At 40.4% G+C, this 24,711-nt stretch overlaps 2 protein-coding genes across 10 annotated transcripts in view; both read right to left on the minus strand.

Moving 5' to 3' along the window:
- Positions 1 to 139: 139 nt before the first annotated feature.
- Positions 140 to 2,764, minus strand: cd79a (CD79a molecule, immunoglobulin-associated alpha). Its single transcript, XM_056380571.1, has 5 exons — positions 2,575 to 2,764; positions 1,801 to 2,127; positions 949 to 1,064; positions 575 to 637; positions 140 to 367 (listed from the first exon to the last, which is right to left on the minus strand). Exons 1-5 carry the CDS (start codon positions 2,612 to 2,614, stop codon positions 242 to 244), a joined length of 672 nt encoding a protein of 223 aa, XP_056236546.1. The 5' UTR covers positions 2,615 to 2,764; the 3' UTR covers positions 140 to 241.
- A 153-nt stretch (positions 2,765 to 2,917) lies between these two features.
- The window catches only part of arhgef1b (Rho guanine nucleotide exchange factor (GEF) 1b), a 41,155-nt gene continuing 19,361 nt past the window's right edge, over positions 2,918 to 24,711 (minus strand). For 4 of the 9 annotated variants that reach the window (XM_056380565.1, XM_056380566.1, XM_056380561.1 and 1 more), the window contains exons 7-32: positions 23,467 to 23,607; positions 21,037 to 21,066; positions 19,931 to 20,042; positions 19,675 to 19,747; positions 19,401 to 19,430; positions 18,767 to 18,967; positions 18,066 to 18,207; positions 16,893 to 16,904; positions 15,881 to 16,045; positions 13,853 to 14,043; positions 13,566 to 13,712; positions 13,035 to 13,117; positions 12,518 to 12,643; positions 11,945 to 12,059; positions 11,270 to 11,370; positions 11,028 to 11,102; positions 10,837 to 10,912; positions 9,950 to 10,117; positions 9,772 to 9,859; positions 9,571 to 9,678; positions 9,372 to 9,424; positions 9,118 to 9,261; positions 8,864 to 8,989; positions 7,887 to 8,071; positions 7,314 to 7,418; positions 2,918 to 6,365 (exon numbers count right to left, since the gene is read on the minus strand). In XM_056380565.1, the coding sequence (XP_056236540.1) occupies positions 7,344 to 7,418; positions 7,887 to 8,071; positions 8,864 to 8,989; positions 9,118 to 9,261; positions 9,372 to 9,424; positions 9,571 to 9,678; positions 9,772 to 9,859; positions 9,950 to 10,117; positions 10,837 to 10,912; positions 11,028 to 11,102; positions 11,270 to 11,370; positions 11,945 to 12,059; positions 12,518 to 12,643; positions 13,035 to 13,117; positions 13,566 to 13,712; positions 13,853 to 14,043; positions 15,881 to 16,045; positions 16,893 to 16,904; positions 18,066 to 18,207; positions 18,767 to 18,967; positions 19,401 to 19,430; positions 19,675 to 19,747; positions 19,931 to 20,042; positions 21,037 to 21,066; positions 23,467 to 23,607 (2,767 nt within the window). In that variant the 3' untranslated portion in view covers positions 2,918 to 6,365; positions 7,314 to 7,343. Of the gene's footprint in view, positions 6,366 to 7,313; positions 7,419 to 7,886; positions 8,072 to 8,863; positions 8,990 to 9,117; positions 9,262 to 9,371; positions 9,425 to 9,570; positions 9,679 to 9,771; positions 9,860 to 9,949; positions 10,118 to 10,836; positions 10,913 to 11,027; positions 11,103 to 11,269; positions 11,371 to 11,944; positions 12,060 to 12,517; positions 12,644 to 13,034; positions 13,118 to 13,565; positions 13,713 to 13,852; positions 14,044 to 15,880; positions 16,046 to 16,892; positions 16,905 to 18,065; positions 18,208 to 18,766; positions 18,968 to 19,400; positions 19,431 to 19,674; positions 19,748 to 19,930; positions 20,043 to 21,036; positions 21,067 to 21,153; positions 21,556 to 23,466; positions 23,608 to 24,711 lie in introns of those variants that run through there. The other 5 variants (XM_056380562.1, XM_056380568.1, XM_056380564.1 and 2 more) reach the window with 5 other exon arrangements.

Here is a 24,711-nt window from a genome sequence, read left to right on the forward strand (position 1 = left end):
AAACATTTATATAGTGAATGTATCAAACCTCAATATTTCTCAACTAATACGTCCCTGACTGAGTCGACTTTGTTGTGAAACTGTTTCGTCAAATGCTGTTTCCAAAGCTATGAAAAAAAAAACTCTCCAACTTTCAGTGTGTGTGATAAAGCTTAGGCCTGTTATTCAGATATCACACACTTAAACCTAAGCTCTCAAAATAGACTGAACACTCTCCCTTTCTTTATCTTCCCCCTTTCTTTCAAGGTTTCTCCAGCTGGAACTCCTCTTCTTCCTCTATAATGTTGCAGACATCCTGGTACGGACCATGTGCCTGGGACCGTTCGATCTGATCATATGTGGTGCAACAATCATCCAGATTTAGCCCCTGGTGTATGAGATAAGTAAGAAGGAAACAAAGTAAACACAGAAAAATCAATGAAACATAATCATGTTGAATCGATTAGTGGCACAAGATAACATGTTCCTTCATAGCTTTGATCCTGTTTGCGGCAAAATTACTTGCACTGGTATTTCTCATACGCCTGCCATCATGTGTTTGACTCAGAGAGGATGTGACACATTTAAAGTTCACCTGGTATATGTTTTCCTCTTCCTTCTTCATCTTCTTTTTCTCTAGTTCATGTAGTTTCTTTGACTGTGGGGGGAAAACAGAAGTTGGTAAATCTGTGTAATTGTGCAACTTCCCATCAATGAAAGCCAGGAAACACTATGAGAAATATCCATTTGAGAAGCTTATAACTGTTTGTGCTAGGAACAGTCAAAGTAGGGCTGTTTCACAGATTGCAATCATTTCTGGTTTCTTCACATAAGTGATAAGGCAAAACAACTCTTGAGAAATGCTGGAAATTAACCATTGCTTCAACATCAAAGCTACAGGTCAGAGGTAGTTGACAGATCAGAGTATGTTAATGTACAGTCAGACACATCAAGATGTGACTGTCTGACCTTGAAGAGAAGGGTGGTAGAAGGCAATACCACACACAGTAACAGCAAGACTCCCTCAGCTGTCAGGATCTTGTTTTTGGTGCTTTCTCTGAGGTTTATTGTCTTCTTCAGACGTTCTAGACAGACAGACAGACAGGGTTCAGAGGTGAAACAATCTGAACAACAGTTATGTTTTTAGCTGTTTAAATACAAGCTCTTACTTGGTTTGTAGCAAGTGAGAGTGCACATTTGAAATAGGAAGCTGGAGCATATCAAAAAGAATCAGGCTGATTAATTAGCTGATACACTTACTTAGAGATTTATTACAGGATTGATTGTTAGGTTATGTAATTGTATTATTTAGTATAAACAACACATTCTAACATATACAACAGATGAATTAACAATTGATAGTATTGTTAGGTAAGGGTAATTGTGATCTTGTTAACTAATGCAGGTTATTTCACACATAATCCCCAGAGGACTTTAGTGGTTGTTTTAAATTTCCACATCTGCCATCCGCATTTAATGAGATTATGATGTAAAGTGGTATTTCAGTGTGGCAAATGCCTCAACACATTACCTTGATTGCAACTTGATCTAATCTTGGTGCTATTTAAAGTAAACGACTGGGCAGCAGTCTGTAATGAGACCATCCTAATGATGTGAAGATTAACTGAGCGACGATATGCAAGGATGCTGCCACTCACACAGTTCTTAGATAGACTCTAAGGTTAACAGGATTTATGGCTTATGAGGTGTTAGCAGTTCTTAGAGCTCACTTGACTCCATCTCTCCTTTTTAGGCACACACACTGGCATTTCTGACTGGTAGGCCCCCTCCCATCACCATCACACAGACATACACACTCACTGTAGACCTGCAGGTAGGTGCCAGGAGAGAAGTGGTTACTGTAGTTCAATACACACTGGTACATCCCAGTGTCATTCAGCTGGACTGAATCAAAGGTTAGGACGTAACACAGTTCCTTATCTGCTTTGTCGAGTCTTGTAGTCACATTTTCTGAAATATTCACAGCGACTGGACTGGACTGGCCAGTCCGTACACTTTTGAACCAAGTGGGATTGATCTGTTGCTCCGTGGTGGTGTAGCAGCACTTCAGCTCAGCTTTGATAGACAGCGGCACACCTAGAAAGGGCCTGTCCGCCTTAAAGGTCACCATACTTGGAGAAGTACCCACTGTAGAGGAGATTTGTTCATTATTTGAATTAAACCCGCTATTTGTAAAGTTATGATTTCATATAATGCAATAGCATTATTTCTGTGTGTATTTACAAAGGACACATAAGGTCTTTAAAGACGAACAACACAAATAAATAAACTGAGTTGCAAATGTACAGCATTAATGAGCAAAATTAACAGAGCAAAAACATGCATGCAACATGATAGCACAGCCATCTGCTGTGACAGGAAATGTGGTTCACTGAAGCAGAACTCAGAAGAGTAAAAAGTTAAACATTTTTTAAAAGTTATATATATATATATATATATATATACTTACTGGACTGACATGTAGAAATAGCTAATTTTCCCCTGCAGATAATTGCATCTATTTGAATATAAACACTTTCCCCCCAAATAAGACAATGTCAGATATAGTGTCTTAACAAAATTAATCTGACTTACCCACAAAGCTGCAGAGAACAAAGACTGTAGCAATCACCATTTTTTCACAAATGTTCAGTCCAAGAATAAAAACTACTGAAACAAGCTCGGTACAATTCTTTACACAATGCTCCTGTCTTGACTGCTGCTGTCTTGTCACACTGATGTCCTGTTTTTGTCTCAGTCAGGATTTATGCTTGAATGAATTTGGGCTGTGACACATTTGCATAAAAGTTATAGCTGCATTTAAAAAATACATTAAAAGAAATCACTATAAGACAATCCGAGTACAATTCATATCTACACACTGTCTTTACATGAGCACCTAACTGTCTTATAACTATATAAAATGACAAAACAGGTGTTTATTTCCCCAATTTATTTAAAAAAATTAAGAATTAAAAAACAAACGTACCACAATTTTCCTTAAGTATACATCATTAAAGAGCCTCTTACACAATAAAAATCAAAACCCAAATACACAATATAGTTCTTGCATATTCTTTGTTTATAGAGAGACAAGATGGCAGATGCCTGCATGACAAAAAGCAGTGTCTTTTCCTATACAGGGCACTGGCTGGCAGAGTATGTGGAGGGCTCAAATCCTATTGCTGTAATGGAGTTGGACACAAAAACAGTGTGTTGTAGGCCAAGCTCCCAACCTTGAAACCAACCAATCAGAATCCTTGGCTGATCCCTCAATGCTAATTGGTCATTTGCTCATCGTCTCACACTGCCTCACTGAGATCCTCCATGAAAGACAGCCCACCAAAACAACAGTGATTTTGTTTGTAGACTCAAGAGCCCTTTATGAATCAAACAACTTGATTATCAGAACAAGGCACCACTCTATAAATACATTTTCTATACATCTAGGTATTTGTATATAGAATACATGAGGAAACGCATCTGGAGGAGAGAGAGGGAGAAGTGCCTGTAGTAGTCGTTCAGCCAGTGAAAAGTGAAGGTATCACTGTAAGCTGGTGTTAACAGGGTTTCACTTGCTGACCACTGGAGTTTAACTGTTAAAAAATCCCTGGTTGAGATTATCTCTTTAAATGCATTTCATTGGTCAGCTGGATGGCCACAGCACCGTGTGGGTTTGCGCATTAACTTGCACTCTAAAGAATACACCATGGTTACAACATTTGCATAATTGTTAAATTTGTTCATGCATAGACAAGTTACAGACAAGTCCTGTCTCTCTCACCATTACAGCCAAATGCATAGTACATAATTACAAAAGCTTCTTTGAAAAACAATGAAAAAAAAAAAAAAAAACCTCCCCGACCCGTTTAAAGTACATCAAATGAAATACACAACATATGGAAAAACTGTGCAGTAGGAAAGAGGTGATCATGCTATCACAAGAGGTGAGCGTGTTATCAAGAGGTGTATGTAACTAATAAGCTTAATAAACACAGAGAATTGGGCTAATTTATCTAATTTATACTTTCTCTAAATTTTTCTCCTTCAAGGTAACAGTTATGTACAGTTTCTAAGAGGAAGACACCGGGAGATGTGGCAGAAAAGTTCAAACACAAACGTATATAATTTAGCAACTTGTGACACAAGTGACTAATGGCACTGGCATTTGCATAATTTCATAATGAGGTTCAGTAGGGTCAGAGGGGGCATTTGTTGTTGTGGCAACAGTGATGAGAATGCATATCAGGAAGTGATCTTGATAACAGTACTGGTAAGAGTGACACTGGAATGAGACTGTAGGTTTCCGCCAAACCATCAATGTTTCCTTAGAATCTTCATCTGGCTTCATTGTTTTATTGCTTAGGCCTTTTTTCGGCTACTGGAACCATGTGTTGATCTTAGCAGCACAAGTGTTAACAGTGCCGTATCCAGGTCAGAAACAAAAAACAGCCTGTGACAGTCACACTGGCATTTACTTACACATAGATACTGAAGAAAACTTTTCTCATTAATTTCGTGCTGATGAAATTCACTGAAGTGTATAGAAGAAGTCCCGGATATAGTTTGGGTTTGGTCATAAAGCCGGAGCAGTCTAACATTATTCTTGTACATTCATTTAAGAATCGAAAACCAGGTATTCTCCTTGACAACCAATCCTTCGTCCATTTATGTGATTTTGAAATCCCTTCACCTAAGTTGCCACGTGTTGGGAGTTTGGGGAGAGGGAAAGCAGCTGTTTGCATGCAGCCTGTGCTGCTGCGCCATCACTCCTGCATCAGCATCAAGTGACTAATGCTAATATACAGATGAAACGAAATGACAGCTTGTATGAGGATCTAACGGTGCTTTGTTATATCTTTGGTCCTGTGTGCATGACCACAGTTATGCTGCTACTCAGAAATTATATCATCATGATTAATTACAATCAACTGCTGAATAAAATACAAAGACAGAGCTAAATTTTGATACAAATATTGCTGCCAGGGAAGAATAGATTTTTTTTTTCATGAATAACTTGTGAAACGTAATACAATACAATTTATAACCAAATCTTAAGTCTGTGTTTGGGATCAGGAGCTGTGAACTCTATCTGAGGGGGAGCCGATGTTACAGAAATGACACTGGCACTGAACAAACTTTTTTAACACTTCTGTAACACTGGGCCCTCAGTGTTTGTAGGTGTATATGCAAGCGTGTGTGTGTGTGTGTGTGTGTGTGTGTGTGTGTGTGTCTACACTTTTTGTCAGTACAGTAAGTAAATGTAAACTAACCCTAATCTCATGTTTTCTACACATCTTCTCATGACCGTCTGGTTCAAGCTAGCTTAAAATAAACCAAAGCAACAACAGCTTCTAAACTCCCTCCCCATCCCAACATCTGCCTTCTTCGCTCTCCATCTTGATCTTTTTTACACATTCAAACTTTTCCTTCTTCTGTCTCATCTTTTCTCTAACACATTGCTCTGTCTTTTTGGCCCACTGCTGTAATACTTTTACATCTGGTGAAGCAACTCACTGACTTAACAGGACTAAATAAATAAAAGCGGTACATACAAACAAGATTCCATTATTAACAGCATGATACCTATAGTGCCACTATTTATAAATGTTTGTATGTGACCTAATTACAGTAATAACCCTCCAAAAAAGCACATCCGTAATAAAAAAATATGTAACACACATACACACACTTTCTTACATGCATTTTTTCCAATGGTGACGTGAAGCCCAACTGCAACAGCAGTGTGGGTTAAACTTGTATTGATCAGAAAAAAGTGCATCTCTGTGGTACTTTGGCACAGACTAGAAATAACACTATACTATCAGTAGAAGTATTTTAATACATCTTCAAACGTGATATTCCACCTCGTATAGCTAAAAACTGGCAAGCAAACAGGATTTCTCCATTACTGTACATCTGCTACTGGCAACAATGTAATCTATTTTGTAGCGTGCATGTCTTTGGTGTGTATATGTGTGCTACAGCAGATTGCAATCTCTACATTATGTTAGGCAGCATCTCTCTCACGGCAAAAATATTGCTTTTTTTTTTTTTTTTTGGCACCCCTCTGCAAATACAACATCCCACTCAAAAGCAGGATGTCTCATTTTTTCTTTCTTTTTTTTCTTCTTGTATACATCTCTACCAAGCATGCATGCAAACAGACACACATACACATGCACACCCCTCCCATGTTCCACTGCACTGAGCACAAAGCCCTCCCTCCCCTCCATTGGGCAGAAAACTCTCTTGCTCAGCTGCAAACAGCTGTGACACATACAAAAAAGGCAGCAAGCGTCCAGGCATGACTTATGAAAGCTCAGGAATTTCCATGGAAGCCTTTGAAAGTCACTCTTGCACTCCAAACCAGCACCAGTAAAAATCTAAAGAGAAGAAAAAACGAAGAAAAGATTAAATGTAATATAATATGTGTTAGGTTAAGGAGTCTGATAAAGACAAGGCCTCAATTTCCTCTGGGAATGTGGAGGCATGTCCCCCTCACTTTTCATAATCCTGTTTTTGTCCCTCATACCTTTGAGGTTTCAATTTGATTTATTCACTAAAATCTCTCTAAGCAGTGTCCTCTGACTTCTGAGCCGCAGAAAAAACGATGAGACTTGAAAAGAGCTGATAAAAACTTTGATTTGCTTGTGTAGGTGACCTTCAGTTGTTCCATGAGCCCACAGCAATTAAGTTTTACCAGCAGCAGCAATTGAAATACATGCATTTTTCCCAGAGCTTTGCCTCTCAGGCTACATACAAGCTGACCTATCTTATTTATGAAGATTGTTTGGGCATATGCAGCCTGATAAAAAGCCTGCAGACAGAACTTAGGGCAAAAAAACTCCTGCACAAAATTAATACTAAATTCATTAAAATACAACAGTTTATTTACAGATAACACTCTCAAAAAGATGCACAAAGTAACCATCAGGTGCTTGTCAAGTAAATTAAACATGATTTAGTTTAGTGCCTTTTTAATTTATTTTTTTATAATATATTTGCTCTGTTTGTTTATTTCTCATTCTCTGTTCTTTTCATTCTTATATTTAACATTTAGTGCTGAATTGTAATTGTCATTTACCCATGTAAAGCACTTCATAACTCTGTTTTAAAAGTGCTTAATAATAATACTAATGCTAATGCTAATGCTAATAATAATAATAATCATAATAATAATAATAATAATAATATAGAAAGAACAATGACATGAAAAACATAGAGTCATCCCACATCACTAACCCTATGTGCTTGATGGTAAATGCTGATATTTAATCAGATACTTTAATTATACTTTAGTCTCGTTTTCAATAGCTATACAGTTGTCTCACCCAGGGGCCAGCAGGTGGCGTGATGGTGTCTTACTGGAAGTTGCCTCCCTCCAGGGAGAACTTGGAAAGGGCCTCCTGCAGCCTGTGGTGCTCCTCTTCTACAAACTGAAACACACAAAATCAATATCACCTTTGGAACTGAGGACACACACGCGCGGACACGCACATACACTCACACAATTCAACCCTCTCCTCTTAACATCCTCTCTTCGTCTCCCTTGCTGCTTCTGTGACACATCCCATTGCAAGTGCTGGACATAATAGCCATTCTCAGAGATGTCCAATTTCACAATGCAATTTTCAACCAAGCAATAACAGTAGTGGTTAAATGGTTTTCTATTCTCTAGTTTCTCTTTGGTACCATTTTGTCCCTATTTGTCCCAAGTATACCACAGCTTGCTCCTTACTTAAGTTATCCTCAGTGAAATCCTCAATGCTCAGCTCTGCGTCTCTCTCAGTCAGCTTCCATCTTTTGTTATGTCTCTCATCTTTATCTGCCCCCGTCATCCTATCTGCTCCCTGCTCAGTTTCTCTCTATATTCTCAGCTATCTCCCTCTCACTCTTCCCTTTACCTGTAATCTCTTTAGATGTTCCTCCAGACTGCAGAGCCTCCTGCGCACTTCATCCATCCTCTCCTGGGACAACACCAGGGGCGCACTGATGCTTCTCTCCTCCTCTCCTTTCGTCCCTGCACCCTCTTTTTCACAAGTGTTATCACTCTTCTCCTCCGCTCCTCTGTCTGTGGTCTGGCTTTCTTCTGTGGACAGAAAGACTTGATTTAAATGTGTCCATTTTGTTGTCAGTTACAGTAAATTCTATCCAGTAACACTGATATTTAACACCAGTAAAATCTTGAATTGCAAGGCTTTCCTGGTCACAATATAACTCCTTATATTGATGAATTTCACTGTACTGCCATTTTATGGTGAAGTATGTCTCAAAATCCTGCTTTTAGAATTAAAAAGAAGAAAATAGATTCTGCCATTACACTAATTCATTGATCTGGGGAATGTAAAGGTGCACTGTGATTAATTACCCTTTTAAATTTGAATCGCATGCAGGTAAGTTATAAACTCAGTAGACAGAGGGAAAGCAGAAAATGTCACTTTTTTTTGTAGTTGTTGTTTTTAATGGAGAAAAAAAAAACAAAACACTACACTCAATTTTCCAATCATGAAAAAGTGAAACAGACATTCAAAAACAATTGAACTTCTATCAATGCCAAGAAGATACACAGCTATGGGTGCTACCAAAGTAAAATATGACTTTTAAAAGAATAGTTTGGGAAAGACTCTTGCTGAGAGTAAGATGGGAATATCGCCACTATGTCCAGATCAGTCTATTAAATATGAAGCCAGCAGGGTGTTAGCTTAGCTTAGCATACAGACTGGGAGCAGTGGGAAACAGCTATCCTGGCTTTGTCCAAAGTGCCTATCTAACACTTCTAAAGGCCACTAATTAACACTTCATATGTTCTTTGTATTATCTGCACAAAATAAAAATTAAAAAAACAACTAAAAACAACAATTTGCAATTTTACGTCATATACCTGTTGATTGACAGCTATCCATTTCTTGACTGGGCCTCTGTGATTGCTCCTCTCCGTTTTCTTCATCAGGCTGTGAGTCTTCTGATAGGCTGATGCTGCCGATCAGCAGCCTTTTCAGTAACATGACTAACAGATGAGAGAGATTCAGTGCTTTCGTTAGAAGGACAGACAAGCTGCAATGAAAGAATGGAAAGACAAGACTGATAGTTATAAAAAAAGTCATCAACAGAAGTACAGGGAAGACCCTCATTCACCTTCATCCAAAGCACTGACGGCAACCTTCTCCTGATTGCTGTTGGAGTGGCCTATCAAGTCGAAGCCATTGTATGACAGGAAATCAATCAGCCTGTGCCTGGGGTCTGAAGACTTTTCATCCGTCAAGCTGTCCTTATCTTGATCTGCAGACGGACACAAGGCTTAACTTTGGCTCAAGCTTTCAGAAATGTGTTACAATAATACATTTGCACTGTTTATTAAGTGTTCAGCTGATAAAGCTCTGCGCTCTCACCACTGATGTTTTTCGAACCTCCATTCTCAGTCGGGCTCAGAGGCGCAGTCAGCCTGACGGAGAGAAAATGAGAAAAGAAAAGAGATATTCAGAGACGGGTGAACTTTGGCAGGCGATGAATATATCTTTCTCTCTTAACAGATGAGTAAACACAGACACACTCACGCAGACACACACACACACACACACACACACTTACGAGGAGGGACTGAAAGGAGCTCCTCCACCTCCAGGAGGCAGCGTTAACCTCATGGGTGTTCCACTCTTCTTCAGATCATCCACTGCAGTCTTTATCACCTCAGTCCAGCTAAAAACACACAAGTAGATAAAATTACAATTCATCCTATGATTTACCCTCTGAAACAAATATGATTACTGTGTATTTCTCTTCATCACTCACGTTTTCCTCTCTACAACAGATTGGGCCACCAGCTCATAGATCTGAGCACCGCTATCCCAGGTAAATATCACGTAGAAGGCCTTTCGATCTGACAGAGCAGGCAAAACAACAAGGCTGAGTGATACTTATCTCACAATGGAAGTGACCTGTACAATATTTACTGCTGTGGGCAGCTAACCTGTGGCCACCTCGCGGAGAAAGACCGAGTCTAGCTTGATGATGGGGCTCAGCATCTGCTTGCCCTCCTGCACGGCGATGTTACTCTTGCTCTGGCATTTGAGGACCATCTTGTCATCCTGCCTCTGTAGGAGGACCAGCATGTCCCCTAGCAGCACACACTGCACCTCTGAGAGACAGGGAGGAGAAGGAGTCAGACAGAGCAAAGGGAAAGACAGCAGGGGAAAGGATGGGTTCTCTGCCATTTCAATTCCTCATAGGTAGGTTACTTGTTTTAAGAATTTATATCTATTTGTTAATTTATTACCATTTCCACATATGGTTTATAAGCTTTTTTGTTTTTAGTTTTGTGATTGACAGTGGTTTTACTTCCCCTTCCCCTACTTCCCCTATCTAGTGTGTGTGCATCTGTTTATCTGAGTGGCAATCCGCTGCTGTTTGAAGTCGTGCTGTATTGAATTGAATTGAGGTTTAGGTTATTAAATTGAAATGGATAGAAAAAAGGAAGTGAATGGGCTTGTGAGATCTCACAAAATCCCCTTCACTGATGATGGGTTTCCTTTCATAGCAAACTTTAATCTATACATTTGAAAAAGGAAATGAAAGCTTTATAATAGTTTTCTGAATATCCCAAAAATAGCTTGCTCAGTTATTTTTTGGCTGTTTAGATGCAGCAATCTAAGTGAATTTTATTAAACAAATATCATAAATACTAAATTGAGCTTGACACGTCTGGTCTGAGAAATGATTCAAAAAAAGGTTTTGCAAATTTTAAAATGTCTGTGAGATGTTTGTCCTTGTTTCTGCAGAAATTGCTGATACAGAAAAACACAAATAAGTTCATGCTGTTTGTATGCAGGTCTCACGCATACACAAATATGTATTTACCAATTGCTTTCTCTTTTGTGACTTTCCAGGTCACAGCACCTTCATAAAGCATCTTCTTCTGAGTCAGGTCAATGTTCTAGAGAAGACAGAGGGAGAAGAATGAAAAACGTTCTTGCAACAAAAATGTCAGCTAAAATCTGTAAAGTGCAACAGATAGTGCAAAAAAAAAGACCTTGTTGAAAGAACCTTACCTTATATTCAGTATAAAGCTCATTACTTGGTTTGAGCCCTGATGTGTCCAATCTACGCTGGTAGTCCTTCAGAGTCTGAGAACAGAAACAAAGATTAGGGGGTCAGACAGAGGACAGACAGCACAACTCTGAAGTAAAACTACCAGAGACCTTCAGGAGTCTCAAAATGAATTTACAAGACTCCAATTGGTGCTCAATCACTACCTAACAGTGTGTTGAGTGATGGATTGGGTGTTTCTCACCAATAGGTTCTCCATCTCTTTGACCTCCTCATTGACATGGTTGAGGATCTTTCTGCAGCACTCTGCGCTCTGTTGGATCTTCTCCTTCTCCTCCAGGTCCTCTGTGGAGAGACAGAAAACACAGAGTTGAGGAAAATACAGCTTTCACAGCAGAGCCCAGACCAAAGCCATAAATCATGAGTGTACACAAGAGTCTGGGACGGACAGTAATCGATCGTTCAAATGTTTTGCTTGTGTGTGTAAGTTAGTTTTCCACATTTATCTTGTGTTCTGATTTAGATTGAGACATATGGTTAAAAACATTGGCATCTGTATTTTGAACAAAGAATACATCATTCACACTTCATATGTCGCATACTCTGTCTTTTTGACAAACCCAGATATAGGAAATGTAAGATTTCTGGGCATTATTATATACCATGAAACAACATAAATTTGTGTGTTGTTAGAGATTTTGCCATACTGTTTAGACTTAAATATCTGTAGATGTATTAGGCCATTGTGAGCAGTGCTGTAAAATGATGAGCACGACTGTTTTATGGTAGTATTGGCCTGATTTGTCAAGTTATATGTCATCTAATTGGGTGAAATAACAGATATTCTTGTTCGCTTATTTCCTTATATTTACCCTAACATAACTGTCAACACTGAAAACACACACGCACACACACACACCTGTGCTCTTGGCAATATTCTCCAGCAGCAATGGGTACTTGGTCAGTCTCTGCATCTCTATAGGAATGATGTCCTTGAGTTGCAGCCTGCGACACTGGGGCTTACTCTCTGCCTCCTGGGATTAAAACACACATACAGAGTCAGAATGAGAGTGCATGTATGGGACCACTTATGTGACTTCTTGCATGACCTTGCGTCTGCGAGAGCATCCATATGTATCTTTGTGTTAAACAGTTTTACTATATGCATGGGGTCCAAACTGGGAGCCCACTATAGTTGTGGGGTCTGAAAGCTTTATGGGGAAAAACATGCTGGACCCCAAAAGTTGAGATGGTTGTTTGATGGTTGAGACCTGGTTTTAAGGGTCAGGTTTTGGGTTAGGTTTAGGGTTAAGCATTTATTTGTCATGGTTAAAGGATCGACCCCCCCCCCAAAAAAAAAAAAAATCCTCAACACTGGCCCTTTAAGGTTAGGGTAAGTGGCTAGGTAATGCATTATGTCATTATGTCAACAACTATAGAAAGAGCAACATGTGTGTACAGATAGTGAGTGTATGTGTGTGCTGCATGTTACCAGTATGAAGGAGTTGAAGCGTGGATGGCTCTTCTGCCTGCTCTTGATCTGGTCCAAGGCCCATGACTGGTGACTGCAGAACCGAGCTGTCAATTTCTGGAACCACTCCCCCTCTGTGCCGCCAAACTGAAATGCACACACACACACACACACATGCACGCACGCACACATGCACACACACACACACACACACACACAATACACTATAGTCAGACTCTGTGCTGTGCTTGCCAGAAGTAAAGAAAGAGAGGAATAAAGATATGGGCAGAGGGAGAAAGAGCTGGAAAAAATACAGGCTGACAACTAATATAATTTCGTAGCTGTTAAAGCCAATATCCTACTTTCACAGATAAATACCTTTCAGTGTTTGTTAAAATAACAAAGTCAGATTTTGGCACAATTACTGCCAGATTTGGTTGTGTATTAAACTGTCAACACATATCATCCTTAAACCAACACAAACACTGAGAGCCAAGAGAAAAAGGAAGCTATAAAGAGAAAGATTATGATGACTCACCCTATTGAGCACTGTGGGGCTGATGGATCTGACTATGAAGTTGTCATCCCCACGCAGTTTCTTCAGGTTCTCATAGAAGTTATCTGGATTCACAACCAGAAACAAACAAATAATTTACTTTTAAAATAGGGTGAGAAACACTTCTTTATACAGTCAACAACCAATAGAGACAAAAGCATTAATGAAGGGCAAGTACTGAAACACTGAACTCTGTCTGTGGCCTGTGATGTCAATAAGGTTATTTTTGTGAGTGATGTCGTTGTTTCTGATTTCTGTATTATTCTCTACTGTGCACCCAGTTACAGGCTATTCAAAAAGACTGGTACATGCAGTTATCTTTATCACTGGCAACAAATACACAACAAGCAGTTTCTTGTTCTTTGTCCAATTTAAGTTTGGAGTCTAAATTTAGATTCAGTACATAAATGTTTTCGTGTTGGGTGGAGGGCAAGTGCAACCTTCATGTGTCTGACTCTGGGAGGATAAAAACACACACAAGTCAGAAAAAGGCTTCTATGTTGGAGCACTCACAGTGCATGTCAATGATCTCGTCCAAGTTGGGGAAGATGGCAGCAAGCTCAGTGGTGCTCAGGAGCGCCTCTCTCTCCAAAGGCTTAGAGAAGACCATCTGAAGAACACTTAACATTCGCACGTGGGCATGCTCTGTCGCGAACAACTCTGAAAGAGGGCAGAGAATAGGTACAGTATGAGCCATGTTAAAAAGATCTTCAAAATTTTCTGCCTGTGCTGCAGCATAATTTTATTTGCACATCTGTTTCCCTTCTCAACGTGTGCTGCTTCGTCTCTCTTCTCCTCACCATTGATGACCTCCTGCCTCTTGGTTTCCTTCTTGTTGAGTTTGGACAAAGCTTCAGGGGAGGCCAGCTCCCTCCAGTTGGTCGGGTCCTGCTCAAATTCCAGGAAGCGTGGCTCCACCTCCTCCAGCTGTGGGGAAGGGCTGGTTGGGGATTGGCCAGGCCCTTCAGGAAATAAAACCGGTCCCTCGACACTGAGGAATGAACGAAGTGGAAGAAGAATTAGTTTAGATTGGTAACTACAATTCAAACTAAGTATGACTCAGGTGGCTATCAAGTGAAAAACTCTTGGGATGTCTTAACATTAGATTATCTAAGGAAGTTAAAAAGCTAGCAGGTATCTAGTAGAGCTCTCTATCAATGTCCTGTTCTATTCCTGTAGCTATAATATCAAATGGAAACTCACATTAAAAGGTTCTGCAAACTATCGTCACCGCCACTACATGTCACACTAGACCACCGCATCTCAGACCAAAACAAATGTTTTGTCAGGCAAAGGTAAGGTTCTCCTCTCAGTAAAGCCAGACTTATGTCTTAAATGACTCTAACGGAGCCGACAAAAACTTTTAAAACTTTTTGGAGGGATTTTCTGGCGGTCTACCGGCCAACCGGGGTTTGAGCCGGGAGTTCCAACGGCCAGTCCGCCTGTGCTTTGGTCTTATCTCTTTCTTTGCAGACTTTTGTTTTTTTTTTTTTAGCTAAAATAGGTGTTTTCTTCTGTCTAGGAAATTCTGGACGGTGCTTTCACCTGAACACTGTGTATTGTACTGAGCCATCTCGCATGTGGGCGATGCCTGTGTGTTTATAAACGTGGGCAGGACCAATGGTTTAACAGGATGGACTCAAATGCACGAACATGCACATGTACATGTACATGCACGAACGTGCTACCAGACCAGCTACCAAAACAACGACCAGAGAAACTCAGATTACCACACACACACAGGGGGGGGGGGGGTGTGTGTGTGTGACTTCGTTCTCGGCTCAGGACGCCACTGCTCCACTGTTTAAAATCTCGTTTACAGAACATTTAATAATTATTCCTAGCTGCATTTTAAGATTAATATTGTTTTGCAAAATCAGGCATATGAATAGCTACTGTAGCTTACAATGTCTGTGCTTTAGAGTAAACACTATTATGAGAATGGGTAAGCACAAAGGCCATGGTAGTTTTCTGTTACAAAAAAAATCACATGATTCTCCTTTTATCACACTATTAATGAATAACTTGAAACCACACCACCACACTTTTACGTGTTTCATATTTCCTCTATTTCCAGCCTTGGTGCTTTACCGCTGTTTGGCTTTATTTGCGCACAACCAGCTCCTCCACTGGTCCTCAATGATGACAGGGCTGTCACTCTAAGGATTTTTATAAAGCAGCTGCCATAGAATCATACAATAAAATACAGCTTCACTATGGTCAAGAAAAAATAAAAATGGAGAAATGTATTGAAATATTTGAATGAACTCTGTTGGCTTAATCGGGATCCTTTACTGTTCCCCTCTGCGTCCTGACATTTACAGTCAACTAACAGCAAGTAAACCCTTTATAATGGGCTGCACTTCATGTTTACCAAATGCTCCATATTGACCTTACTCAATAGTCATTCCCCTAAAGAGCTAAGTGTCTGAACCCGCACTGAGAATGAGAGTGTTGTTACTCACTCCCTGTCGGTCACAGCAGTCAATAGTGAGTCAGTAAACCTGTCAGCCAGATTGATTCATTTCACAGGAGACAACAGACGTGTGCCCTTTAGAAATAAATTGTACTTATCTTCATTAACTGCCACTCCAAGACCAATTTAAATATGCCTCCAAGGTGATCTATACAATAGTTCTGAATGAGCCAGGTACATTTGATCCATCAATAATAATCTCTTTATTGCTAATCATTTTGTTTAACTGCTTTCTGGTTATTTCAGGACTGCTGCACCGGCTCTGTATCGTCTTTCAGTTTTTGGCATCCTGTCTGTCCCTGTTGTGCACCTCTCCAGCCAGAGGCTTTCAGAAGAGGTTTGTCCATCTTACGGATGGAGGTGCTGGGGGGTGAGCGGGGCAGGTGATGTTGTCGTGGTAGAAAGCGGCTGGAGATCCACATCACTACGGGAGCGGGACTGTTTGGCCCTGGAAGAGCCACGGCGACGAGATGAGTGCCGGTCCACGCGAGCACTCTCGCTACGAATCACTTTCCTACTGTAGGGAGGGAAGGTGGGAGAGGATGGGGGAGGGAGGAGAAAAGATAGAAGACAGAATAAAGGGAAGGAGTATTTTGGATAGAAAAAGAAGGAGGGAACAAATGCAATAAAGGACAGATGGATAAAAAAAGAAAAGAGGCCAACGGAATGGCGAAGTGTGGAAGGAGGAAACAAAGAGATGCCCAAAAGCAGTGAAAATAAAAAACGTTGTTGATGGGAAGGACAGTAGAAAAGAAAGTATCCCAGTCATGAGTGAGGATAAATAAGTTGAGGTACATTAGTAGAGGATTTATGCAAAATAAAAGGTAGTTGTCCAAAAAGGAAATGGAAAAAAGTGACATCAACAAAAGAGAGAAAGAGAGAAAATGAGTCACATTTAAATATGCATGACATGTGACATGCATATATTTGTTAGACAATGAAATGTTTAGAGTATGCTTCATATACTGTAGACATTACTGGGAGCAAATCTACTACAGTATGTTAAGAGAGTAGCCATGCATTGCTTCTACACAGAGTACTGTTTGTGCCAAATGTTTTTAGTTAGGAAAATTGAATAGTCATTTATCTCAACAGTTCTCCAACTTCACACAACGTGCATACACATCCACTAAAAATAATCCAACTGATCTCAACAATTAAGCTAATTCTAACTCCTTCACAAGCACATTAAAATACTTAGCCATGTAGTCTGTTTGTGTTATGTATCAGTAAAGGAGTGCAGGGCTCAATGTGTGGTCTGTATGCATTGGAGTGTGGCGTTTTGTGTTTGTATGTGTGTGTGATATGTGATCAGTATAAGGCCTGAAGCATGTCCATGACTCTGTCAAGGCGCTGAGACCCACCTTGTCTTCCGTCTGTAAAAACACGGGACACCACATAGTTACACACCCACCTTTACACAACTATTGTGAGCCACAGAAAGAACCACAACATGCAAATGCACACCCCAACACAATATTCTAGACAAATGTTTAAACCACTGTCATGGAGTATCATGCCAAATATGATGCCAAAGCCCCTGGCACAACATGTAACTGCACACACTGTGGAGACAAGCAGGACAAAGGACGGGCCCTGACCACAACAGACACAGACACCTAGAAAAGCACAAGGGACGAGCAGCAAAAATGAACTATGAATTAATAAACTAGAAATATATCTCACTTTTGACTATATAACTAAATAACCGCACAGTGGTTTACAAGATTTAGAAGCACACAAGATTAGCTACAAGGCAAAGCTGCTAATGTTCACATTTTTTTAGAGCTTCAGACAAGATATTAGCACTTTTTTAATGATGGCTAAAACGTCTGATTTAAAACCCAAACCTGCTTACTGGGAAGAAAGCTTCAACATGGAAAGGCTCATCTATAATCAGTGCTATATAACCGTAACAACTACAAATGTCTCAAGCCCAGAAGAAATCACCAGTGTATTGCAAAGATGTACCTGAATCCAATAGAAAAAAACAATGTCTATATGCAACAAAAACAGAAATTAAACTGTGTAGTAAACATTAGGAGATGCACAACAGGACACACACTGAAGAAGACAAATAGGACAGGATGATATTAGGAAGAGAGCACACGTGCCATTGTGGGGGAGAAAAAGGAGGGAATGAGGCCATGAGGGAGAGGGGAGACAAAGGGCAGGAAGGGAAGACTGGGTCCGAGTTCACCTGTTGAGGATCCTTCTCAAAACTGCAGGCTCTGTTAGCTAGCGAGCAACGGGCAGCATGACAAAAGCTAGCACACAGCAGGGACAGACTGCAGCAGGAGTTTTACCACGCTCCCTCAGCCTGAGCACTTCAGACACATTTAGCCCCCGCCCGTTTTCCCCTGGTTGTTGGCTCTATACAGTCTTTACGCTGGAGACCTCCATTTCAATCTAATCATAATCTGATTACAATCTATAATCCTGTAATTGCTTATACTCTCTTACTGTGTCACCGCACTGCAGTTATGATCTCACTTCCTAAATGCTACTTTCTTTATTACCATCTCCAACCTCCTCACCTGTCTTTCTCCGGGTTCTCCTCTGTGGGAGTGTCGTTGGGGGAGGCGGGCTCCCCAATGGTCAGCGCGCCGGCCAGCACGACAGGGGACACATCGCCCCCATCTGACACGGTCGAAGGCTCTAAGCGATTGCTCGAGAGGCCTGGAAGATTAGAAAAGGAGGCAAGAGAACAAATGAGGTGTTATATGCCACCATTTTTTTATGTTGAAAGACTTAATCGGTGCTTTCATCCTGTAAATTAACAATTGCATATCAATTATAATTGATACATAAAGTTTATCTATTTACATGTGAGTAAAGTATATCATTTTACACAAGCAAACAAATGCTAATTTTCTTTCAAACTTCAAATGCTGATGCCACATAGTGATATACTATTCATAGAACTTTAAGATATTACAATAATATATGTTTAAAAAGCAACTATTATCCATTTCTCCTGCTTTAGCATTTACAGTTTGCATTGTGTTTATTTATTTATTTCATTTAAATTTCGCTTCATTTTAAAGACTATTCTCTTTCATTTGAAATTGTTAAGCTCTGTCCCTGCTGAAGAGCAAATTAGGTCCTGCTCACAGACAAGTAACAGGAACTGCTGTCAAAATGTAATATTAATCTCCGTTAGTTTATTAACTGGTTATAATTAGAAACTAAAAGTGGCCCACTCCAGGCTTCATACAACGCAGATGAGCAGGCTTACCATCACTGTGTGAAGACTCGGGGCTGTTGGTGGCGCTGATGTTGTTGCCTGAGCCATCAGTGACCTCTAGGCCAGGTAGGGAGGCGGGGCCTCCGCTGGAACCAGACTTCCTGCTGGGTAGGGAAAGGGCTGCAGGGTCGGTCAAGGAGCCTCTGCTGGGAGCTGGACCCTTACGCTCCTGAGTCACTTTCTCCTTTTCCACTGAGGAGGAGGAAAGAACACGTTAAGTTTAGAAGCCCTGAACTACAGGCAATGCAGACACAGAAAAACAAAAGCATTTCGGTCAGTAAAAAAAGGACAGAGATGTTGTGAGACAAACAAACAGACAAGATGAGTATGGTGCAATCAGGGCCTCTGCAGAAAATTAAAGGGTTAGTTTGGTATGAGAGAACATCCACAATTCTGTGTGTGAGACAAGTGTGCAAAGTGTGAGGCTTTCTGGTGATTAACACACTATATAGTATGACTAATTCTTCTAACACCAACCCTGAAACATAGCATCAACTAAACAATGCCCCACCCACATCCCCTCCCAGTTTGACTTGGAACATGCAGACATGCTTATGGGTTGATTAGTAAGGATGTAACCATTCTACAGATAAAAGAGGGGGTGGGAACTCTAGACGACTTGTACCTTCAGCCTCCATTTTAGGTTTGACCTCAGCTGTAACAGGAAAGAAGGGCAGGACAACATGTTCTCATATCCAGTATATCAAAATGTAAAGACACTACATATAGTTATTCTAAATGTTACTATAATACATAATAACAAATATTTACATCATATGTACATTTAGAGATTTAAATACTTTCACAATCATTCAGCAATCAGTCAGAAATGGACAAAAAATAACAACGTGGTAGGGCTCATATGTGATGTTTGCTGAGACACAAAAGTAAATACATACTGCTGCCAGCGATCCAGCTAATGCCAGGAAACACCCCCCTGGGCTTGGCCTTCGTGGATTCATCTTTCTTATTCTGGAACATAACACAGATAGGGAGTAAGAAGGAAGGTCAAATTAAAAAGATGTGTAAGGGCTGCAAAACTACAAATGCTACTCCATAAAGGTTTAATGATGACAGTGCAGTGCATTTGTTGACCTGTCAGACTAGTGTTTTATTTATTCATTGGGTTTCTCTGACAGGAAAAGGCATGTTTACCTTTACCAGTTGTCTCCTGAAGAAACCTCCTCTGGACTTCTTACTGTCAACTGCCCTGGTTTTAACCCCAAGGTGCTTCATGTAGAAGGCGACCGCTGAAAAGATGGATTGGCTACGGTACAAGGTAGAGTAGTGAGTTAATTAATCATTTCTAATACTGTTTGTTGCGTTATAATGCATTTGCAAACGTTCTGGTTTGAAAGATTTATTCAGGATAAATAAAGATTCAATTCCTGGTAATGCTGGAATAAAAATAAACTTCTTTAATTACTATCCTTTGTATATTTCACATTAAAAGGCTGCAATAAAGGGCAGAAATTCTGCAATAGTCTCTGGTGTTACTGATGGCAATGCTGAGAGGGACTCTTGACAAAATGAATAGTGCAGATGAGGGAAAAATGTGAGGATTAAAAGGAGGACTAACAGATGCAGGGAGGGGAAGAGCAAGGTGGAGACTTGAAGATTTCCAGAAAGGGAGGAGGAGGAGGAGTTGAAAAGAGTGGGGAGGAGAGAACAATATAACACAAAGAGATAAAGGAGGAGCTGAGGAGAAATAAGAGGAGTTGGGGGTAAAAAAAAGGACTAAGGGAGGAGCCTCTGGGGAGTGCACACAACAAACGTATAAGTGTCTCTCATGACCAATCACGGCACAGTTTTACAGAGCGTACTGTATGAAGAAACTGTCAATTCAACATAAAGAAGTTGAATTGCAGAGGATCATAACTCTTGAGAGAAAAGCATAAAAAAACTAAAACATGGTTTAATAATTCATGTGCAACATATTAACCAAGAAATAGAAAATTTGAGAATGCATCTCAGTCACTTGACAAGACATGCATGTATGTAGTGGATTGACAATTTTTGAAAAAGGTCCAAAGCTGATAACTTAGGTGTCTCTTGTGCAACTCAACGGAAAGAAATGTTGTAATGAGTATTTAATGCACTTAAACCAGAATGCAAAAAATGTTGTGATGTGACCACACCCAGGCTTCTAGAAAGCATGCAAAGACTAAATGAGCTCATGTGCACAGATATAACATTAATGCAAATATTCTATATAATATTCTCTTCATTTAAAAAAAATAAAAATAAAAAACTTAGCTCACCATTTTTCCTCGTCCGAGACAATTGTTGGTCTGAAAGAAAAAAAAAAAAGACAAATGTCAGTGATGTTACTCCTGCAGAGGAAAAAAAGAAGTGTTAACTTGCAGCATCAAGCTCACCTCTTCTTTTTAAGTAGCATTTTTCCTCTCTCTTGCTCGACTGATTATTAACTGTGTTTTGGGCCGGTGGAATCTGAAGTGGCTAAGCTTTTCCTGATCCAACTTAAAACTGACTGTAATGTGATTGTGTTCAGAATAGATGCTATGGAACATATTCTAAAATTTGCAAAGAAAAGAGAAAATAAAAAAAATAAAAAAAAAGATCAAAAAAGTGAGAGATGCATCAAAAGCTGCACCTCTGTCTGTTCAAACTATTTAAAAATCAAACTTGCAACTCTTGAAGATTTGAAAATAATTCAAACTATTGCCTCCAGTCTGTCTGAAACTTTTTTCTGCTCTGGTGTGTCTCTCTAGCAAGCCGTCTGCAAAGGAAATCCAAACTCAAAAAATGCTCCAACGCAGCGGAAATGTCTATTTAACCATGTTTTTGTCTGATGCAACATGCAGGCAAGACTGTGGAAATTGGACACTCATGTTTTGCTATGAACATAAAGGGTGGGAGGGGTTTCCCCGTGGATTTCCCTGCATAATCCAATGAAATGGTGTGGTTGCCTTGTTCTCATCAACAGAAAGACCAATGAGAAGCAGATGGGGGTGAGGTCACTGTGTTGTGGTCTAGTGAGGAAGGGGGTGTGTGTGTGTGTGTGTGTGGGGGTTACTGGGTACAAGAGTGTGGGAGAACGTAGGAGTGAGGGGAATAGAGAGATGATTGTCAGGGGGAATGAATAGAGCAAACTGAATGAAGCATCTGTGCATCAGAGATAGAGATACAACTGTGTGAGAGTAACTGAGAGAGTCAAAAACTGAATTATCATGTCTTTGATACAGACTGCTTTGCAGGCTTTTTGAGTCCTCTCCACTGACAGCGTGGTTTTATCCACAGGATGAGTGCTGCTTGTGCACAGCACATCTCCTTTCATTTCTGTTGTTCACTTTTTTTTTCCTCTTCTGACAAGATGAAGTTAGACAGTCTTCTGCCCTCTCCCTGGCCTCCTCTCCCTCTCTGTTTGACTCGCCTCTTGTAGAGGATCACACATTGCAGTTGGCCACTGGGTCAAGGATAGATTAACTTTCCCCCTAGATCTCTTTCTTTCTTTCTTTCTTTAACCATGTCCAGGGTGGGAGCATCGATAACCCTCTGGCCCTCTCTCTCCCCTTCTCTCTTCCGATGTGTAACCCCTACTACACCACCACCACCACCACCACCCCCCTCCTCCGGTTGGCAAAATGCCACGGGAGAGCCTTCCTGCCAGCGTGGCACTGCTGACTCCATCTTTTCCTCTCTGTCTCCTCATTTCCTTCTTGCTCTATTGTGCTCTCTTCCAATCACTTCAGTTCTCTAGTCCAGTGAGCCTGGTTTTCTCTATCTCCCGCTGTATTTGTCACTGGGCTTTGTATTGAATGGGTTATGTGCACGGCTGAAGTTGACTATGCCTACTGTAGAACTTTGTAGAAAGTGAAGTGCCAGCTTCTGAGAGAACAGATCTGATTTTAAACTGCTTTGACAGACCAGTCATGTTCCCAGCGTAAAGCATAGAGCAGCAGGTAATAGAGAGAAGACTATTTTCCCCACTGTCCAATTACTGTTTGAGAGTTTTCTTTTAATAATATCTTCCCGACAGCTGTGTTGTTGTTTTCTTCTGTGTGAGAATTGCAATTTATTTGGGTTTTTTTTTGTCATCCATCAAATTTAACTGATGTTCACAATTCTTCAGGGGCGAAGGAAACGCAAACAGGAACACAAAAGGTACTTTTCTAGTTCCTAGGTCCTCTGGTGGCACGGATACAGAAACTCTCTGGTCGAAAAGGGGCCAAATATTGCTCAGTCCTGGATTATTTCATTATACTATAGGTTTATGTAATGTCCATTTTAATTATATAAATTTTAATGTCTGAGAAATCATGTTAGATATAAAAAACTACTCCAGTTACTATGATACCAGTTGCTGTGGCTGGGAGCCAATTTGAGGCCCAAATCAAAGCTGTTTTGTCATTGCAATTGGGAACAAAAGATTTGACCTTACGTGCTACAGTCATCTAAAATTTACCTAAAATACAAATTGAACTGATTTAAATTGCTGCATGGATTTATCAGGTTTCTACAAATTTAAAGTTTTCAATCTCACTATTAGCAGCAAGTGCTACAGAGTTGTAACAAGTGAGCACTGGTCTTACTGAAATGCCTCATGGCACCTTTGAGAACCAGATTGTTTTGTACTGTTTTTTCAACAGTGCTAATCCAAGCCTTTGAAAACAGCACAGCCACATAAACTCTTCCTACCACTGTCGTAAGAAGCAGGGACGAACACTCACTGTGTCTCAGACATTTTGTCCAGCAGGTTCTCGGCCACAGACTTCTCCTTCATCTCCACCGGGATGCGGTCGGTGGGATAGTGGTTCTCCACGTCGACCAGCTCAGCCTCATTGGGGGTCATACCCATCTTCCTCTTCTGCCTGTGCGAGACAAAGCCGGAGGAGGCAGCAGCAGTTTGGCACACTTGTCAAACATAATACGGAGAGCAGAGGATTGACACAGTATATTGATGAATGTTTTCCCAATTCAGTGAGCAGACACATAATGTAGTTGAGGAGGGCTGCTCAGTGCAGTCCTTGAGAGTGGCTACTCAACAGAAAGCCTTTTAATTTAGGAAGTCAACACATTCTCACCATCCTCTCCATATTTGCTTATTTGTGTCTTCTCAGGTTTGATTTCCTGAAAAGATTCCTCATGAATGTTCTGCCTGTGTTCATCTAAATCCAAGGCAGCCCATCTAAAAGGTTAAATAACTAACCTAAGCCTTAGCATCACGGCGACAAAGCGCTGAAAAAGATAGTGATAGATCAGGATGACCTTTTCTCAAAGGAAGGCTTGAGTAATAGTTGCTTGCAGCAGCTTAGCACTTAGATTTTAACAGATGTTATAAAGGTGACAGAATCTACATTTGAGGCACCTTTTTTGCACACAGTGAACACAGGTGGGAAGCCTGCAGGTTCTTACTGCCGTTTGGAGGAAGCAATGCCTTTTATAATGTCGTGATTATAGGTAAATCATGTTTATGTGTCAAATATGAACATTCAAAGGTAGCATTCTCTGGGGTGGATTCCTCCTCTAATTCTCTCTCTCTCTCTCTCTCTCTCTCTCTCTCTCTCTCTCTCTCTCTCTCTCTCTCTCTCTCTCTCTCTCTCTCTCTCTCTCTCTCTCTCTCTCTCTCTCTCTCTCTCTCTCTCTCTCTCTCTCTCTCTCTCTCTCTCTCTGAACTGTAGTTAGTGGGTTAATGCTCCTGTTTTCTTGTGTTAACCATAATTAAAATTTGAAAAAAAAAATTCAGATTTTGAAACTGTGCCGTGAACTTAAAGTGAGCTCGCCTGGTGATTGTTTCTGAGGTTTGAAAAATGTTCAAATCAGCCAATCAAGGAAGAGCTCTATTTATGGTTGTGCTGAGAAGCATGAAAGATAACTGCAACACCTAGTCTCTCCAGGCATACATACAGTACATAATATGCTATAATATGCTTATTTTTTAATCATAGCTAGGAGCATAAGGTCCTTCAGCACAT

Source organism: Seriola aureovittata, chromosome 7 (assembly GCF_021018895.1).
Source record: "Seriola aureovittata isolate HTS-2021-v1 ecotype China chromosome 7, ASM2101889v1, whole genome shotgun sequence".
Lineage (NCBI taxonomy): Eukaryota > Metazoa > Chordata > Actinopteri > Carangiformes > Carangidae > Seriola > Seriola aureovittata.